At 41.0% G+C, this 21,703-nt stretch overlaps 1 protein-coding gene across 1 annotated transcript in view; it reads right to left on the reverse strand.

Moving 5' to 3' along the window:
* galnt18b (UDP-N-acetyl-alpha-D-galactosamine:polypeptide N-acetylgalactosaminyltransferase 18b) overlaps positions 1-21,703 on the reverse strand; it is a 71,591-nt gene that overhangs the window by 11,237 nt on the left and 38,651 nt on the right. Inside the window, exons 4-7 of the mRNA XM_086106890.1 lie at positions 15,559-15,742; positions 15,031-15,228; positions 13,111-13,225; positions 475-660 (exon numbers count right to left, since the gene is read on the reverse strand). Of these exons, the coding sequence (XP_085963016.1) occupies positions 475-660; positions 13,111-13,225; positions 15,031-15,228; positions 15,559-15,742 (683 nt within the window). The remainder of the gene's footprint in view (positions 1-474; positions 661-13,110; positions 13,226-15,030; positions 15,229-15,558; positions 15,743-21,703) is intronic.

Raw genomic sequence — 21,703 nt, forward strand, 5'->3', positions numbered from 1 at the left:
GTGTTAGTTGGTACAAATTAGGGGTGAAATGAGTCCTCGAGTAATTTGAGTACCAAGATTCAAAAAAATACTTGAGGATTTTTGGAGCCCAGTTTAAATTTAAAATTAACATCACTGTTGCCACCAACATCATTCTGAAAACATGTTCAATCGCTAATAACGCGCGCGCAAAAAAAAAAAAAAATTGTGCTTATACGGTGAAATGCATTGTGTATAAACATTAACCCTTTCGGGTACAGCAGTTACAACGGTGTTCAGCCTATCATGTTATCAGGTTACAGGTTATCATTATTCGTGCATGAAAGGATTAATAGTGCAAATATCAATGTTATCTGAATACTTGGGGGGGGGGGGGGGGAGCTTGAGTCAACTTAGTTTTGCGCCTTTTGACCAATTGACATAATCCTTGTGATGCCAAGTATTGCCATTATTTGAAGAGCACAAGTTTCATGCTCTTCCTGGACACTCACTCACCTCCTGAGGAATGTTCCAGGCCATGTAAACATGGCTCTTAAATTCATCCATCCAAACTTCTGCAACTCTGAGGGCATTGCGTCGCACGTGGGACGTCAGGTCCTCCGTGTAAGGTTTATGAGCACGCTCGATGTGGGCAATGCGGGCGCACGGCAGGACCTCCACACTGCCGCCACACTGCCACACCTGGTTTTGAGCAAAATATAAATACACAGGAAGGATAGCGTGTCATCAGATGCAGTCTAGGGATACTGGAAGAGTCACAGAGAGGCAGTCATATTGCCACAACATTTACAGCCCTCATGTTCAGACTACATAGAAATGCAGAAAGAAAAAAAAATCCTCGAAAGACTATCTGCAATGCACCGCTCACAATTAACACTTCTCCAACGGTGGCGATTTATTATTATAAAGAAAAGGCTATTTTGTCTGCGCAGAAGTGGGAATCTAATTCATTTTGCTCCAATTTGCTGGTGCTTTAACTCTTCCGCGTGAGAGCAACTGAGGAGCTTCGTCACAGTGAGTGCAGAACGCCACTGATCACGAGCAATCTTTTTTTGTCACCTCTCTCGCCTTCTGCGGCCTCAACAGTCAGGAGGCGGCTCCCCTGCTGCCAAATGTTCAAAAGGGGGAGGCCAAAATCCATGTGGATTAAAATCCAATACTGAACTCTGACATACATGTAATGAAGATTGGTGAAAGGTTTGTGACTTTGATGACTTGTGAGTTGGCATTCAACCATTAGTGATGGACCACGATGGATAATGATGCAGTTTTCTATAATCAAGATGCTATTAAATAGAAGTTTAACATAGTATAAATCCTGCTGACGGTGATGCTAACAGCTATTATGATTCATTTCCACTTTAATTCAAACTTTGCTTTGTCTTGTGAGCAAAACACTTCACAACATCCAGCAGTGTTGGGAGACAGTGAAAAATTCTTCCCAAAAAAAGGCTTCCAAGGTGTTTTTATTGCCACTCTTAGCGGAAATTTACTGTCAAACATAAACAAAGAGAATTACACTGTGTATTTAAAACACCCATAAAGCTTTCCCTTTGCAAGTCTGTAGAGGTTCATTTTAATGAAGAATGCAAATCACCATGGACAGGCTGACAAAAAAAAAGCACCTGTCATAACCCCTTAAGCAATGGATATTTGAACACAAACGGTGGAGCAACACATGTAGACAGTTAATAAAACAATACTCACAGGCACATATTTTTTTTATCGTTTGCGACGAACAATTAATAATACTGTGGCTTAAAAAGAAGTCAACGCATCCACGAATATGCATACTTCTGTATTGTAGGTGGCCACGCAACAGAAAGAGCAGCAGAATACTGGGGGGGGGTAGTCTGGAACAGATTAATGGTATTTCCAGTCATTTCAATAGGGAAAGATGATTTGAGATACTTTTTTTTTTCCATATTCAACTCCTATCTCAAGGCACAACAGCGTATTATGTATTCATGTATCGTCACTCAACCTCTGGTAATTAATATCGCTTGTTTCATCCCAACTGCATACATACTGTGCATAGTACTGTAGATTCATTTAAAGTATACTCGTCATCACATTCATTCAGTCATCACAATACTGCAGCCCATTATTGCTATTTGTGTTCGCATTCACATCTACCTTCAAGACATGTTTATGGTTGTTCAGCTTTGCGGGAGGTGCGCTACTGAGTGACATTCTAATTTGAGTACGTGGTTTAGTATGTTGGAGGAGTCATTGAAAGAAAACAAAGAGAGACATCAGACAGTCTGTTCTGTATTTTTCCAACATGGAGCAAGTAGTCAATGCCAATAACTCCATTTCACATGTGATTGCAGCACATTATTCAACTTTGAAAGTGTTGCATGAAGTAGAATCATTTTAAGCTCTCATATTTATAATCAGCTCCACAGGTAAGACTTCTGCTGTTTCACAGCTCAATCACTAACTGCATTTCGTTTAGATGAGTTTTTTTGTTTTTGTTTTTTTAAATGGCACCGCTACATAACAGGTTGTAATTTGTTGTGCTTATACCGAAAATGTAATAAAGCTTTCACTCGAGATCCCAAATTACTTCTGAGTCCAAGGGAATGAAATGGCACCTCACGATCAATACCACTAACACATAAATTTTACAGATGACAAAGGTTAATTCAAAAGGATGACGGTTTTAGGCTCAAGCTTTCAGTCCAGATCCCAAATTCCTTCTGAGTCCAAGGCAATAAAATGCAATACCAGAATCAATATCATTCACAGAAACAATTTATTGGTCACAAAGATTAATTCAAAAGGATGAACGTCTTCGGCTCTGCTTCCAGTGAGATAAAAAAAACGGAACTTGTTTACAATCTCATCTTGTTCTGTGGCTTGTGGGATGAGACATTTATGAACAAGCAACAAATATATTGTTGCCTCCACAAAAGAATTTCCATTCATTCATTTATACCGCTGATCCTGTTCAGGGTTACAAAGAAACTCCGAAGACCTCAGTTGAGAGCTGGGCTACTGGACTGATCACCTGTCAATCACAGGGCTAAGAGATTTGAAGTTGTGAGCGACGGGCCCACAAATTAAAAGAAGAAATTTCACAATGGTGGATGCTGAGGTTGTCGTGTCAGAGGTGAGATCAAAGAAAACAACACATTTTGTGTTTCCTCTGGTGTGTTGAAGACAAACAAAAAAAGATATTGTACCCGCGCCTTTATCACGGAGGCTGACAACGCCGTGGCACCTGAGCTTCACACTGTGGCTCAGGCCTGATATTAAGGTGGATACAAAGAAAAGGACATCTGACGAGTTAAAAAAAAGAGGAAACTGGAGGAAGACACGGACCTCATTTCACTTATGTGCTCATATAATTTTTATTGGACATGAAGTGTGAAATGGAAAATTCAAGATTGTAACTAGAGCAGGGAAGCAGAGACGTGCTCATTTTTCAATTATTTACGATATTTGCTCAATTCTTACTTTTAATGTTAAAGTAGCTTTCAATACATTGTGCACCTTGGGTAAAGGATGTATGTTAAACATTGATGGGAAAGATGATCCTTCATTAGTTGCACTCTGAGGAGGTTCGAAATATCTTTTGCAGGGTAAGAAATTTATGAATCACGGATTTGAGCTTCAAATATTCGTGTACACGATTTAAGTGCAAATTTATGCGTACGCACGGTTTGTGAATGAGGCCAATTCCCACTAAAGCCAACGTACAGTATCTTCTTCAACGAACCTCACATTGATGTGTTTTGAACTCTGGGAGCTTGAGAACACAAGGAGGCATATGGATGACATTTAAACTAGGCCTGAAAAAGTAATCAAACTAAAACCGACATCGCATTGTAGTAGAATACAATTTTCAAAAGACATAGGCTGCATGGAGGAAAGAAAGAAAAAAGAATTTCGATTGGTCGGTTGGCTTTAAAAGCTGATTTTATTTATTTGTATCGTGTCTGAACAGTTCAGAGCTTCAGAAGTGCAGTCCATATGTTTTCATATCATTGTTTGATCATGATCTTACATGATCTTATTTTTTAAATTCCTAGCAAAGTGCTTAGTGATGCCGTCACATAGACTAGACATTGCCATCTGCCACAGGTTTTAGCTTATTACAGATAAATACGATGCGATTTGAAATAGATTTTCTCCCTTCACAGGACAAAAAGAGCTTTATAGTGTTGCCTTGTTCACCCTGCAATCTAGAGAAGCATGGGTTCATCCATCAGTCATGCCATGACTCATCACTGGAAGCCTGAGGTGGAGAAGTGGCTGAGGTTAGCTGCATTTCACTGATAAACATCATGAGCCTGACGTATCATTTAATGGAAGCGCAGCCATCGTAGCTTTTCTTTTGGAGCCCACACCATATATTTTTTTTTAATCGAAAAAAAATACAAACAATAAATAGCGTGAGCGCACTTCAACAGCATGTATAACGGATGCTTTCGGAAAAATATCCGTTTAATCCCACAACACTAGGGCTTTAAAATGGTCTTTATGAATGATGGCCCATGAGATGACAACATATAACGCAAGGCCTCAGTCCAGCAACCATTTCAACAGGGGTGTGTAGACTTTTTAATTCCACAATATTTTGCACTCCTCTGTATCAATCATGTATTTTTTGCATAACCCTGAAAAAAAGGGTAATATCAGAGCATAAATGGCCTCTTGACAAAAAAACAAGAGAGAAAATCAGGAATTTTTCACCGTCATTGAGAATATTTCTTTAGAAATATAATTTTCCATTTCATACTTGGATGTCTCACTGAAGTATTCTGCTTTCATCTCACTGCACTCAATCTCCCATTCATCAACAGACCAAGATGTGTTCATCGTCAAAACACCCAAAATATTTCCCGCAATCATTTTTGCAAGCCATAACTCTTCACATCAAAGCATATGCAAGGTAAAGCTGCTCCTCCTTCTCTGCTGCCCAGAGCAGTGCAAATAATTGGCAACGACTTGCTGCTTGTATGCATCATCTCACATTGTCTGCCCTTAGTACGTTTATTGGCCGCTCAGCTCTATTTCCGTATTAGCTCACCGTCCTTCAATGTTGTTTCACACAAAAAAAGGTGATCTTACAAATTTGTAGTCCTGTTAGACTATTCGTCACTGCTCACTAACAATTCATTAGGTGCCTCTGCATATGGCATCTGTATTGGGACCGTCCTCCAAGACAAGTTTCTCCTACGGGAGACCTAATAAAAAGTCAAATCAAATCAAAAAATGTTCATATCACAAGAGACATTACCTAAATCACTGCCAGCCATTTTCAAAGCAGACTTCCCCTCCCGCCAAGTGTTTTTGAGCATTTTCCCGACGGTCTTTGAAGACCCAGAGGACTTGATGTTCCGCGACAATGAAAGCAGAGAGCCTACCAAAAAGCAAGAGAAGAGTCTCTTCTTTCACCAGAAATAAAAATGGTTTGAATTTTTTCCGTTTAATAATAAACACGAAAGAACATCGGTTGGTTTCACCAAAAACATTGATTTCTGACCAAGAAACATTTTGCTACATGCCAAGCAAAACAGTTACTCAGATGCAAATCTCTCATTGTGCCAAAGAAAAGAAGTACTACTCCATAGTTTTAGTGCAAATTAGTTTAAATTATCAGGACAAAAACAGCTCGATTGTCTTTATGCGTGCGCCTGGCCTTAGTTCCAGGAGGAAGCAGCATGGTGGGTGCATATGCCAATATTTTCTTCGAATTGGGTGTGTGATATAATTGGTCCACACACTGCCTGGAAACAAGTAACTGCACCAAAGTGTGATATGACTATGATAAAGCTTTTCATTGCTGTGCCTTCTCATGAACTAAAATTTTATTACTCCTATATTGTTGTTTGTTGGCATGTCGTATTCTTACTGACGTGTTCCCAGTTTCCCCATGTGTGGGTGAAAAAAACACCACCACTAAAATAGAGCCGAGATGAGCCAAGATTGGCCTCCAAATCCCAGGTGATTCTCCTGTTATTACTACATAGAGCTTTTTTTTCAGGCCGGGTTCGCCAAACATGAGTAAATGAAAAGAACTGACTAATATTTGACGAGCTTTTGACTCACTTAAAAAAAAAAAAAAAAAAAGACTTTGAGGTCCACAGCTGATGGTTTCTAAACATAGTGTCCAGGACAACGTCAGACCAAGTCAAGTAGGTCATTGTGCGCAATGGTGTAATCAAAGCAGCCGTCCATGAAATTTGGATTGCGTCCATTTTTCGACTTAGGGTAAAGCAAGCCAAAGAACAGCCAAAGGCAATTTGCAGATCCAGCATATGATGAAAAAAAAAAGTAATATTAAAAAATATATATATATAACTCCACCACTCCACTCACCTTCAGAGGTCTTATATCATTGATGTACCTGATGCAATGTATTGTTAAATATGTTAAAATATATGGCGTACAGTGCTTGTAGAGCCTACTTTCAAAGAGCGACTTTAATATCTGGATCAGCAATACTTAATCAGTGATGCAGAGGTTGAAGGAATTGATGACAACCTGAGCCCAGCTTCCCCTTTATAAATACAAACAGATGTTTAGGCTCCGAATGTAGTGAATGCAGAAAATGTATTTTACCACTTTACCATTGGGTATTGAGCTGCAAAGAATTTGCACATGCCCATCTACCACCTGTGTCACTTTGTCCTACTTTATCTTCACCAACTTTTAACTGAAGAATGAATAGACATATGACTATGTTTACAGATGATCTGAACATCCACAGCAGTCCCGTTTCAGGCCACTATATACTAAATGGGATTGTCGTGAGAAAACACAGGGGGACGGGATGGGCAAACATTTCTGTGATTGCCATGGATGCCGTGGAGTTTTTCGTACAGCCATGTTTAATTTAGCTATGTCCACCATGACATGCCTGTTCATAACGCTTTATGTTAAATGTGCGAAAGAGAGAGCGAGAGAGAGAGAGAGAGAGAGAGAGCATATTTTCTGACAATGTGAGACCACACTGTGCATATGTGAATAGCAGTCTCTTCTAGCCGTTGACAGAAACCTATGATCATCAACTATTTGAGTGGCAGTAGTCAATGTATTTTTGCAAAAATGGTGGACCTACACATGTGGATGGATATAAAGATGATCACAGGCATATATTCTTTATCCTCTACAAAGAATGACTAACATCACAGCAACATACTAAATTGTAATAGTAGAAGAAGTTTATTCTTCTTTGCTTGTGTCTGAATGACACGATTAGAAAGTAAAGTCAAGGTGACCATGATGAGCACAACCAAGGAGGCAGCACAGAGAGACAAATTTAAGCATTAAATCATAATGCATCCAGCCATCCATCCATCCCTCCATTTTCCGATCCGCTTATCTTCATAAGGGTCACGGGGGTGCTGGAGGCTATCCCAGCTGTCTTCGGGCAGTAGGCGGGGGACATCCTGAACCGGTTGCCAGCCAATCGCAGGGCACACAGAGACGAACAACCATCCGCGCTCACACTCACACCTAGGGACAAATTTGACTGCTCAATCAGCCTGTCATGCATGTTTTTGGGATGTGGGAGGAAACCACGGTACCCGAAGAAAACCCACACAGGCCCGTGGAGAACATGCACACTCCACACAGGGAGGCCGGAGCTAGAATTGAACCCAGTACCTCTGCACTGTGAGGTCGACATGCTAACCACTGTACCACCAGGCTGCCATCATAATGCATAAACAGTTCATTTGCATTCAGTTTAATTATGCTATTTATTATTGTTTACCTGAAGAAACGTGCCAACAAAACACTGTTGGACTTGAAAACGCAAACATGCTACACAGTAAGCAGGGCTTTAGGAGGATCTCAGTGCAAAAGTCTTGTTTGACTGCGTCACAGATACGTGACAGAAGATGAAGTTTGAGGGGCTCTGTTGCAAACCAGACACTGCTGCCTTGCTGCCTTTGCTGTCTGTGCATTCTCTCCACGGGGATTGCACGATTAGGCGTTCTCTATGCCACTCGATCCCCCCCAGCAGGTGTGCTGACAAGAATCGTGCCTTTAACCAGTGAATATGCTACAGTGACATTGCCTTTAACTTCTTCACGGCATGGCCACAAGATTAGCGACATGTACAAATCTTATGGGACCCTGTACAAAATTATAATACATATATTGTGTATTATGTTTTTTTAATCTGTCTCTACAAAGATAATGAGGTGTTTTATTTTTATTTATTTTTTGAGTGCCACCACTCGAGGAGTATTATTGGACCGATTATGTTCATTTTATTGGATGCAGTTTGTAGTGGTGTCGAGCAGTTTCCATATCTTGCCCCTATTTTGTAGCGATATAAGGCAATCAAAATTTTAAAGTACGGTACACTGTCTGGTTGTCCAAACTTATGGACTCATTTTGAAATGTATTACTCCTAGAGCAAGAAACTTCCTGATTCGATACTGTATTTGCGTGTCACATTAATCCACACCCAAACTGCTTTTTTATTGCCGCACAGTGTTAGGGTGTAATTGGTATTTATGATCTTGATGCCGATTGCGCTGTTTTATTGTGCGCTCACATTGTTTCAATGCTCTCAATGATTCTTATTTGTTGGTCCACATTTCCAGGGAATAGTTGAGTTGAGTGATGATGGCTGCTTAGGTCCTCTAGGTCGGCTGCACGGGCACAATATCTGCTACTCGGTGATGTTTTGGTACATTATTCTGGACGTTAGCAATTTCTAGTAAAAATCATATGGCCATGCAGCTTGGGGAGAGCTTCGACACGAAGGCGAAAGGTCATCAGCAGTTTGGGAATTAGTCCCCCCCCCCCCCCCATTTCATTTCATTTATTTATTTCATTCTTTAAAAGAAAAGAAATGAAAGGGGGCAAAAAGAAGTTCATACCTTGGTCAAGGAAGCATCTCCCCAACAATACAAACCAATCCCAATTCTCACATTTCCAATTGCAGTTGCATTCAAACCCGAGCTCCTTTGGTCCTCAATGCAGCAAGGCTAAAGCAATGGAAAAGGTCCCAGCCAGTCGCCAATCTTGCGCAATAAGGTGAAAAATGATCCACAATTTCGAGAATTACTTCCAAGAGACCATGATGGCATTTACATTTAGATTAAATTAAACTGTAGAACGGGGGAATAAAAAGGCTGTCTCTTGCATAAATCCTTAATCCAATTCCTTTTAGAAATATTGTCAAATCCACATATCATATTTCCCCGTCCTGTACAGCTGAGAAGAGACAATACATTCGAACCAGCTCCCAGTTTAATGAGATAAAGATTGGGAAATTGAACCATGCTTGGTAATAATCATGTGGTTAAATTAATTAATAATGACTGACCATGACTGAATATGATCATGATCCTAATAAAGACCACTTTTTCAATACAGCCCTTTTGATGGATGAACTCATGTTGCAAAATATTTACTTCCTCTGAAACGGTAAAATCCTACTCTTCCAGAGTACAAGGAAATATAATAATACAAAGGAGTTGATAGACACGATTTAGGGCATCTACTCCCCTTATCTCATGAGATGGCCACATAAAATAAACATTTGTGTCAGTGTACCAAATTAGAGTGCAGTGACTGATTGACAACAAACAGACATTTTCCTTTCATTTGACCCAAGACACTACTTTAAAGCCTCTGCCAGAGCCTGTAGCTGTCGACCTAGTTTGTCTCTGAGGATCCTTTAGCTGCCAGTCATGCTAGCAGCTGGTGTGAAGGCATGACCGGCACACAGCACACAAGTCAGCCTCCGTGGGCTCTGCATTTCCAAACCATAGCTGAACTGTCAGCCTGGAGCGGAGTGAGGGCTGGTCTCAAACAGTGCAAGTAAACATCACACAGTTTGAGTCTAAGGGACAATGTCATTCCTGGAAAAAAAAAAAGAAAAAAACCCCACTCACAGCATGAACTTCGCCTCTTTTGGCCATCTTTGTCACAAGTGACCTTTCTGCGTTCTGCGTCGTTTGAAAAAAATTCAGTGCAGTGTCATCAGTCCAACAAAGACAGATCTTTGAGTGAATGCTGACAACCACATTCATGCTTCTGGTTCCCACAAAAACACACACATTACAAAAGTATTGCAGTGGTAATCAAGATGCTAAAATGCAAATGAATTGCAGATAAATACCAAAAAACACATGAAGTTTCATTACTTCATGAACTGTCATGATTCCTTCCGTTTCATTTATGACCCACCGTTTAACAGTTGAAACATGGCTACACACACACACACATCTTTTCATCCAGCCGTGGAAGATAGGTAGGCAAGTTCCCGAGAGACAAACCAGCCAGCTCCCGGGAGCTCGTTTACCTGCCGGTTGAGGAGAAGCACCTATGGCTAAAGCCAAACTGTGGCAGACTTTTTACTGATCCTGGATTATGTCACAGGGACAACAACCTCAACATGAAAGCCCAGACTTTGTTCTGCCGATCCATTTGGCCCAGCTCTCCAAGGGAGATCCTGAGGTGTTCCAAGAACAGCTGGGAGACGGTCCTTCCGGAGTATTCTGGGTCTTCCTCAGAGACTCCTCCCAGAGAGGTGATCAGATGACATTTTAACGAGATGCCTGAGCTTCCTCATCTGTCTACTCTGAGCCCCTCGCTGATTACAGACCTTCTCGCACTCTCTCAAAGGGAGAGCCTTCACACCCTTTTTGATTCTTGGTCGGCTAAAGCAAAGTATCAAGTGCAGTCCCACTTCCGCTTCATAAGGTTGGACATTGCTAATTTTCAGGACACCTAATTTTGTTTTGCTTCGATATGCTTTACTGCATTATTTTCTATTTATCATACTAGATCAAGATGCACTTGGGAGATCAGTTCAAGCTAGAGGTGCATGGTGTTTAGAGGGTGTATTGGTAAGCGGTAAAAGATTGGGCATAAGGTAGAGATATGGACTCTAATCAACAGTGGCAATAACACTTTTGGATAATATCATATCTGCCGCAGTGTGGCTCGAAGCACATCTAACCATGGAGCTGCTGCCTCCCATCACAACTTTTTTTTGGGGGCGTGGGGGGATAAATTATGTTCTCAATCTCAATTTGTGGTTGGTACCGTAAATGCATTATTGGTAGTAATTCATAGTCCAGCTAACGTTTGCAACAGGTCAATTTCCGCCTGCAGTAAAATAAGGCACAGTAATGAGAGTCCCACACAGGTAAAAAAAACTATACTCTATTAGTGCACATGGTTGTTGTCAAAAACTAATTCCTATAGAATCACAGTAGTCACTCTAAAGTTTAATAACTGTAAAATGTTGTTTTCATTAAAGGATCCCAAACAACAATGACCCTGTGCTCTGCTATGAAACAGTTCAACCGTGCAATCACCGTGGCCAGGAAGAGTGGATCTTTTTATCTCTCACATACTATTTTGATGCTCTGTATTTTGTGATGATGTGCATGGTGATTGCAGAGCAACAGTCTTTTGAAATGAAGACCGTCATTACGGCCTTATCGTCAGACCACTTTAGAAGGCCTATTCAACAGAGGGCTAATGCAAACCTACTTTTATGTCTTAATAGGTTTATTCTTTTTCCTTTGGAAAATGCTGACAAGGAAAACAGAAGCACGGGCAATTTAATGCTGGGATGCATCTTTATCACATTCGAAGCAGGAACAACAAGACTTTGGACACACTCATAGCAGTCAGGGGTTAGATTATAGAATCTATAGTAATACGAACAATTGTATGTTTCCAACCTTGTGGGAACATCTTGAGGAGGTCCAGTTGATCTTCTCAGTGCACATAGTAAAGTCCACAAAGGAACACTTTCATTAAAGAACAACCTACAAGAGTTGAAGCTGTTGGAGCAGCAAAGGTGCAACTTCAGATTTTCATTGCAATCGCTTCCGGTGTGCCAACGTTGCCATCCCCTTTACCATTATAGCATGGATGTGTATGGATTACAAAAAGTTGCATTGTTCACACAGTTAATGGGACAAGCAAATGTTTTTCTCCAATTTTCATTTCCTGGAGTGGTTGTGAAAAGTTGGTGAAGCAAAAAAATGGAATCTCAGTACAATTCCAAGAGATTTGATTTAAAAATGTGCTTTTATGTGGCAGTCGATAAGAATTGTTGCAGCGTATAGAATCCATCCATTTTCTGATGGGGGGGGGGGGCCCTGGAGCTTATCCCAGCTGTCTTCGGGCAGTAGGCGGCAACACCCTGAACTGGTTGCCAGCCAATCGCAAGGCACACAGAAACGAACAACCATCCGCGCTCACACTCCTAGGGACAATTTTGAGTGTTCAATCGGCCTGTCATGCATGTTTTTGGAATGTGGGAGGAAACCGGAGTACCCGGAGAAAACCCACGCAGGTCTGGGGAGAACATGCAAGCTCCTCACAGGGAGAGTGTATATAATATGTATTGTATATACTGTATACATGTATAAAATCATTGGAGGTGTACATGCTATAGGTGGCATTCATGGCAAAAAAAAAAGATTTGAATTTAATGCTCTTGTTCTAATTCTTTTAATATTAAAAAAAATGCCTTTTGATCAGGGTTATGTAGTTTTTAAAAACATTTTCTATCCACTGTGGAATCCATCCATCCATCCATTTTCAACACTGCTTATCCTGAAGAGGGTCGCGAGGGTTGCTGGAGCCTCTACCATCGTGGAATATTTGTAGAAAATAGATACTGTGTGTGTTGATATAATTGAGAGATGGTGTGTTTTTTCACTTCTTTTCTTGTGCATTGCAACACAGCCGCTGTCCTGACACAGTTGCAATGCGCATGACCACAATTGGTTGGTGAATTGAAAAAACGCTTTTGAGAAAACGCTGACAGACGTACTCAGATAATGGTGATAGCAGGAGACCTAACTGAGTCAACCACAATGTGAAAACAATTATGATGCACAATGCTTATCTTTTGAACAGACCTCATTGATGTAGCAGAATAACAGCATTTTTAACCACAAACCACAGTACTTAACCCCAGCGGGTCAGTTTTTCTGCCAACGACTAAAAAAAAAGCACTCACCTAATCAATATTTCTTTAGAGACTGCGGAAAGTGAAAGTGAAAAGTGAGTGCCGGTGTGACCTTGCTCCAGCAAACAGTCATAAAGTGCCATTACCTTTGGTAATTTTGCACATATTTCATGGTTGAACAATGGCCAACGGCCACACATGGTGGCAGCATTACTCACCCTGATGCCCAGCTCCACATTCTCTCCACCGTACACCTCCATGCCTTCATCCAGCAGGCCTATCTCCTCAAAGTACAGTCTGTCCACCACAAAGCAGCCAATCAGGGCGGGGCTCCTGCAGGAGGAAGGGGGATGCAGATCTGTATTGTCGGCTTGGTACAGTTAACGCAGAGACAAAACAAGAGGAGGCATGTAACCTTGTAGATGAAGTTGAAAAATGTGTGCTTGAATAATGCACATAGAGAGGTTGGGAATCACAAAGTAACTCACAGTTTACTCACTGTTATTAAATTACGGCACCTTGAGATACCAGTGACCGAACATACGAGTTTTTCCGATTAGAGCCATCCTTCGGTCAATTTTTGTACTTTGACTTGTAAGCAAAAAAAATGAGATGGGAGCAAAGTATGGTGGCAGTGAACTCAACTCACTTCACAACAAGCAGCAGTTTGGTCGATTATAAGCAATTCTTCGAAAAAGAGTCTTCATGCTGTTTAATGCCACTCCCAGTTTAAGTTTGCTGTCAAACTAAACATAAAAGCAAAAGAATTACACTTTGTCAATTGAAAACACATAGCTGCCTCACAAATGTGGTGATCTAGCCGTTAAGGCTTAATTGACTGCTCCCTCCTCCAGGCTGCTTGGAGGTGGCCAATCAGGGTAATCAGCACTTGTGCACACCTCCACTACAAATGCCTGAGCTGCCCACTGCACTTTGCTCGTCTGTCGAGGATGAAAGGTCACAGAAAGTCCTTCAGGCTCAAACTGAGAAACTCACTAAATTGTGCTCAAGTCTGCCCTGTTTCTTCCAGCTCTGGGAACACATAGGCACCTGGAGATCACTACCTCGCCTGTCACACACCAAAGACTTTCCTGCTCATCTGTAGCTTACCTCTGATCTGCCAGCCTGCCTGATCTGCTGAATCTACTTCACCTTGCTTATTGCATGAATAAAAAAAGTCTTTCTGCCATTTGCATCCGAAAACTGTGTCTGAGCTTCACAAAAGTCAGTTTAGCTTAATCGTTACAAGCCATGCAGAGCTGACAAATAGCCTTTGTATTTGTAGTGGGAATTTCTAAATTGTGAGACGAATAAAGGTTTTCTTATTCTTATTATTTATGGTGTTATAACCCATATTTGAACACAAGCGGTGGAGCAACACATCTAGACAAACAGTATAACACTACTCAGACAAATATTTATCCTCAGTGCAAAGTGATACTGCTGCAGCTTACTGAGAAATCTTCATCAACTTTTTTTTTTGCAAGGGGGTCTGCATGACTACCACAATGCGTGACTTATTATACTGTCCCCGGGTAGACAAGTCACGCACACCAGAAGGTGTTGCAATAATGCCCAAACTGTTGAATTCTTTGGAGTAACATTTTCCTTATCAAAAAAAAAAAAAAGCATGGAAACACAATAAATCAAGCTCATATTTCAGGGCACTACTGAATTTAGATATGACTTGTGGAGGAGACTACAGATGTCCATGTCACTAAAGTTGCTTCTGCTTGATTTTCATCGTACAGTGGACCCCGGCTATTCACGGGCATAATGGCGCTGGGTTGGCCTGCAAATCGTGAAAACCTGTATATAATTAATGCCTGTCATAAATGCAATGGGGAATTTTTCCATGAGAACCGTGCTCGGCTACTGAAAAGCAAACAAGCAAAAACCAAAAAATAAATAAAATGAACATATGTTACCAAAAAAAATAAATAAATTCAAATAAACAAAACTGAAAGCCGCATCACAAATAAATGGTGGTCCACTGTACAATAATATTGGCACTTGATTTTCTAGCGATAAAGATAATACAATGCATTGCATCGCACACTAATTAATGCATGTACAAATACGTTGATAAAACAATTTGCCAGTGAGGCATAATTTCTCGGGATGTGACGGTCGCTTACTGGATGGGAGCACTTTTGTTTCCCTCGTGCCACCAAGACTTGGGGGGGTTGAGGTAGCGACACCACAGCTCCCAGTCAAAGCCCTGGGCAGACAGCGGATACTCCTCAATCTCAAACGTGTCGTACTTGATGTTGTCAAACGAAGGGGAGATTATGCGAGTTCTGTCCTCTTTAATTCTCTGAAGAATGGGTTCAGCCCTATAAATGAGACGGAGAGAGTGCACACATAATTGGAGCATTTGTGTTTGCTGGCTTCTTATCACCCTCATTACGATGCGTGTGCTTATGAGAGCGTACAGAGATGAATTCATTTATTGCACATCTGATAAACGAATGGGGAACTGCCCTTGTGTAATGTGTGCAAAGATGAAAAAGATAAATAACAATTTGAAAACACATTGAAATGCACTTTCCGGTTGAATACAAATGATCATCGTGCTGTATTTGTTCACCGGCACATTAAGCAGAGGCCAGGAAGTCATTCAAATGTATTGCCAGCAAATCCACTCGGAGCCACGAGAGACTCACCAGCCAACATTGAATTCCACATGGGCATCGAAAAGGGCAACGACTGGAGCGGTGGCGGCTCGCCACCCGCTCACTCTGGACCGGATCAGGCCCTCCTGCTTGGCATGCCGCACCATCTTGATGAATCCCGGACGCTTGCTGTTGGTCTCTGACACAAAATCCTTTAACTTCTCCTTCAGCTCTTCTGCGAAACACGCACACACACACACACACACACACACACGCACACACGCACACACACACACACACACACACACACACACACACACACACACACACACACATTTTCAGTATCTTAAAAAGTTCCTGGAGATGACGAATGAAGTCAAGCGAAAAGTCTTGGTGAATAAACTTCCACCGACGTTCTCCTCCAGTGGACATCATTTTATTGAAAGAAATCCAACAGTATCTACTAAGTATCTAAAAAGTCTATTTGGATTTTTGGAGGCTGATGCCAATTTCAATATTTTGCAGGATTAACTTGCAATAACTGATTAATCAGATGATTAATAATTAAGAAAATACTGTCTAAAATGATTAAAATAATTTCTTGTTTGGACCCTTAGCACTTACAAGAATAAATATATGAATTTCAGGAAGAACATTTGACTGTTTTACATGACTTTGTTCATATTTGTTTAACTTGCCAACAGAGAATAAAATCAGCAAAAAATGATCCAAATTTATTCAATTTTTTTGGGGGCGAATTGGGTGGGGAGTTGAATGTCACAATTCTTTTCTCATGTTGTAATGTATAAAAACAAATCAGCTGATTTTAGCCAATTTAAAAATAGCTAAAATCAGCCCGAGTCAAGTCTGGCAATAGGTTATGGCGGTGAAGTGTGGGCCTGTGAATCCCTTTGAGACTCTTTCGTGATCAACGGCTAGACAACATTGTATCTCAAAGAATGTGTAAATCGAGCCACTCTTATGTTGAGGTACCACTCTATTCACGTCTTACCGGAAGATGTGTGATTGGTAGAAAACTTTTCCTGCCTTGCAACCCACTGTAGAAAGTACAGTGCACAACGCAGGTAAACAACATGGCCCGTGTCAATGGTTAATTTTAATAGATAGCCTGGACTGCTAAAATCTGGACTGGAGGCTCCAAATGGCCCACTACCGTAGTTTGGACATCTCCAACATCAACTATTTCCCAAGTAAACATATGTAATCTAAGTAAGCAAATAGTCAGGTATAAGAGAGTTTTGAATGTCATTTCAGAGCCAAATGGCTCACCCGGCCAACAAGGCTGTCGTTATCCAGCAAAGTGGCTCCAGCGCAGCATGGCCATGAAGTGCGCTAATGGTTCCCTTCGGCAGGCTTCCGGTTGTTGGCAAACCTCCGGAAAGCTATTAGGGGGAGACAGACACTCAGCTAGTTTGCTGGGTTGCATAAAAGGGCCAATCCAAATGAACTGGAATGGCACAGAGCGCGGACCTCTACTAAGTATAGAGCATCTTATTTGACATTTTCATTAGTTTCCTTCATTACTGTACTGCAAATTTCATCCAGCTAATCCATTATGTTGTCGATTAGATGGTAACACTTGCCTCGTGTCGACAAAGTTAGGGCTGTTTTTATTGTAAGGCATGGGAAAATAATCCCATCGTAACTGAAGAAGGAGAATCGTGAAAAGAATCTGCATTTGCCCCATTATCGAAATGGAATGCTGCATGTGCCCTCACACCACAACCTCCGCAATGAGCTATACCTTAAAACTGCTTGGGAGACCGAGTTGTTAGGGACAATTCCAGATGAGTTTTGAGAGGAAATCTTAAGCGGAGTGCACAGGTCTTCGATACATGCTAGACACGTTTCATACAATGTCGGATTGTAGATGAGCTAATTACATTAAACTCAGCTTGGAAGGACTCTCGTCTACATCTCTTATATCTGATCGATGTCAAAATGCCGCAGTAAACCCCGCGTATATTTTGGAGCTGCGGCTCAGTGATGAGTGTCTGTTCTGAAATCTTTGATACGTTGTCCAATTTAGCAGAGAGGAAAACAGATCAGTTGCTCTGTTTGGGGGACACACTTCTTTACCTTTGCTCTTGCCCACTGAGAAAAGCTTAATAGCATTCATAGGTTGATGTTGTTAAAATGGAAATCCCCAGTACCACCCACTTATGATGAATGAGGAAAAAGTGAAGGGACCTTTGCGATTAATGCAACATCACTTGATATGATTTTTTTTAAAGGTTTAATGTTAGCTGCAAAAACTGTCAAATATCTTCACATAATACATCTTGGAACAATTGTTGTGGCTCTCCGATTGTACCATTTATCGTTATTTTTTTTCTCTTAACAATTACACTTTTATCATGAATATAGTCATGTCCTATTGCTGATTATATAATTACTTTCTATTCTAATCTAATAACAGGAATAATTTGATTCCAAAAAAAAAAGGTCGAGGCAAAATCTCTACATCAAGGCTTCGCAGGGAACTAATGTTACCGCAGTCATACACACTAGTCGCTCCATGTAGAAATAAATTGGCCTCATCACCCAACCGCCGGTCCGCGGACCGGTACCAGTTCGCAGGGCATTTGGTACCGGGCCGCACAGAAAGAACTTGCCTTAATTCCGTTTTATTTATTTCGGAATACGAAATATGTTTTATTTTGAAAAATTACCGGATTCTCTGTTACATCCGTCTCCTTCACGCTTGACACGCGTCAAATCACGCTTCTGCGTCACGTGACCGATTACGCAAAAAAAAAAAATACTTAAAAAAATTTGTAAAAAAACTGCTGGAGATCGCAAATGACGGCGGCCTTAAAAGGACGTTCGAGACAACTGGATTAAAGTTATGTCTGAATATTCTGATTCCAAATGTGTTTTGACATCCGAGGTCCCAAATTATTTTGCGTATTTATTTTTTTCTTATTTTCACTGGTCTACTAGGAGTAGTAGCTGATAGGTGGAGCAACTGTTTGTTCGTTTGTTTCAATTCTACGGGAACAAATATTGAAACTGCTGTTTCCTAACAAACAGATTGTTAAAAATAAATAAATAAAAAACTCAAATGTGTGTTTCTTCCCTTGAGTGTGTTGAGCAACAAAAGCGAGCTATAAGCAATGCCTCTGAAGTCCAAACTGCAGATCATAAGAGAACGCAAAGCTAATGTCTTTAAATTCCCTTCAGTACTTTCTTCAAAAAAGAGCATCGAGGGTGTTTCATTTTTGCATCTTTCTTGTAGCAAAGCTCCAATAGTTATTCAATTGCACCAGTGCGCCAACAGATTTGCGTACTTCCAAGCAATTCAGATCTGTCAGTAATGAAGGTATCCTGTATGTGTGCGAATGGAAAATAAGAATGATGGTGGGTTATGCCTCACAACAAATCATAATAAGGAACAGTTCATTAAAGCAGGAGTGACTGCTGGCCAACAGCCATCCATCTTTCACGAATGATAAACTTGTGTCACTGTAATGGAAAGCAACGGGCTGTGGAACGGAGCCTAGTAGGAGCAACAGGCACTTGCATTCATGTGGTAAATCCAATAATACATTGTAGATGCAATGACAGCGAGCAATAATATAACATTGCGTGAACTGGCTCAGTACCGTCTTTGCAGATCCATAACACAGCAGCATAGTTTCAGTTCTTTCTTTCTTTCTTGATGTAAGAGAAGATGGAGAGAATTACACATGCTGATATCCAAGAAAAAAAGTAGTGAGTAGTAACGATTCATATTTTCCCTCTGTTGATGCTCAATTGTTTTTGTTGCGCTTGTCTGTTGTTTTTGTCACATTCCTACTGAGGCTGCACACCCATTTTAGCTGCAGCCTTTTAGGCTCATACTGCTCGAAAAATGGTCCAGTAGGGGTTCCTTTTTCTCACCCCTTGTAGGAACTATATTAATACACCCCATGAGGTTGATTATTTGACCTGAAGTTGTCTATTTTTAACTTTTCTAGGGCATGTTTGTTCCCTCCTCTCTTTCTGACATAATGCTGCTGACTTTTAAAGTTACAATAGTGTCATCAAAGGTTCAACTTTGTCCTCTTATGAGCCGCACAACATAGAGATTCGTATCACTTTTGATGGAGAAGTCTACCATTGTACCAATAAATCTACAATGCAGTGGTGCCCTAAAATGTGAGTTTAATTCATCCCGTGACCATGCTCGTAACTCAAATCATTTGTACCTCAAATAATCTTTCCCTCTTGAAATAAATGACACACCATCAACTTTTCCAGCCTCTCGCACAAAAGTTTTTTTTTCAATTAGAAAAGTACTCTACTCATATACTATTCCTTTTTTATATTAGAAAATACAGTAATAATGTCACTAAATATAATTCTGTACAGTATAGACATCTCAGCTCCTCGTGGAGGATAAAGAAGATATGACTACATGTACTGAAAGTCTAAATGTGCAAGGTGGGAAGTTGCTCTAGCACGTCGATATTCTTCATGACAGGCAACTGTCAGCGCTAATCTTGTCGAATTAAGCTGTCAGGGGAGGCGAGACCGGAAAATATGTCATTGCAATATAACGCGGTCTAACTTGCTGTTGCGGCAACAACAACAATCATGTTGACAATTGCAAGACGCAATCCCATAAAATGAGGTGAAGGTGTTAGTCACAGGGTTTTTGTTGATATGTCACACGATGTGGAAGATATCGCAACAAATCAAACATATCCCAGACTTTACCTTGTGGCATTTGCACCGAATTTTATCATGCCATAAGGAGTTTTGTTGTTCCTGACTAAATATTTAGGGCCAGATCTGGAAAATTGTGCTAGAAAATCGAGCCAATATCAGGTCTAAAAGCTTGTAGTCTGTTTCAGGCATGAATTGTGAGGCTCATGAGACACTTCCACAATGGGAACTACATCGTGGGTCAGTAGGCTAATGATGTTATCCACAAATGTTATCATGACAACAACACAAGTAGTAAACGGGGTGTAATGTCACCTACCAAATGTCACATCATGACTTGGCTTCCTGGAGGAGCCCAAGGAGGCCGTGCTGCCAATTAAAAGATGCACGTGACTTGTTTTTCAGACATAATGTTATCATGTAAGGCTCACCGAGAGCTTTGGGTTCTCCCATTTGTTCTTTTTAAAGTATCAAAGTACTAAGTGGATATTTACAACTCTGAGGCCTTCAAGACCCCGAAGGAGTGTGATCATTGTCATCCCAGCATGTTCAGATAACAGAACACTGATCTACATTCTGCTCCAGCAAGCTGCAGGCCGAGCTGCATGTTTTGCATTATTGACTTGGGTAAACAAACTTCTCTCAGGGCCAGTAGTCACCGTCTTGATATCATCTAATGGCTGTCTAACTTGGGTTGCATGCAGAGACTTTTAAAAACGGTCAACTTATAAATGCATGACCTTGACACTGTACCATTAAGAGTGTTTACACACTGCACTTGGTTTACACGGTGCAGGAAGGTATAGGCACAATGGCGGCGCAGTGTAAGCTTGCCACTATTTGGCGCTGGTTGTGAATAGACTGAACAGGAAGGAGCCCAGGACTTTTGCCCACTACTTTGGATGTAAACAAGGCGGTAGCTCAGCAAAACTGTTTTATCACTGTTCCAAGACAAAGCCCTAAAATGGTTGTCCGATTCTAATGGCACGGCTGGATCTGGGGGAGTTTAGGCTCATCTGTCAGCTATAGGTCTATGGAGACTGCTTCGAGTTGTCAGCACTGAACTACCCTTGTAGGCCGCAGTGCGATGTACCTGCACAATGTAACCAAATCAGGACCCAAAGTGGAGCACAGGAGTTTCTATTGTATAACTGATGGTCAAAGTAAAACATTGGGAGCTATTTTCATACATCACCGATGTTGCTTGTCTAATTTCCGTGCAATCCACATGGGTTTATTTCCCACTCAGAGTCGGTGCAAATGTGAGTGTGAATGTCATGCCTCTAGACGTCTGCTGGCTTGACTCGCGACCCATCCAGGGCATACTGTGCCTTTGACACAATGCCAGCCGGGATAGGATGCAGCTCCTCACAATGTCGGACGGCAAAATGGATGTCTGGCTGTTTTATTGATTGTTCTTGGCAAACGGCTCCTTGAGTGATGCCTGTTGTATTCTTAAGCTTTAGGTTATGTAAAGAATATGTCAAAATTATGGTAAAACATGATGCATTTGTCCAGGAAGGAA

The sequence above is a fragment of the Hippocampus guttulatus genome, chromosome 3, assembly GCF_054856545.1.
Source record: "Hippocampus guttulatus isolate MCC_2025c chromosome 3, RoL_Hgut_1.0, whole genome shotgun sequence".
Lineage (NCBI taxonomy): Eukaryota > Metazoa > Chordata > Actinopteri > Syngnathiformes > Syngnathidae > Hippocampus > Hippocampus guttulatus.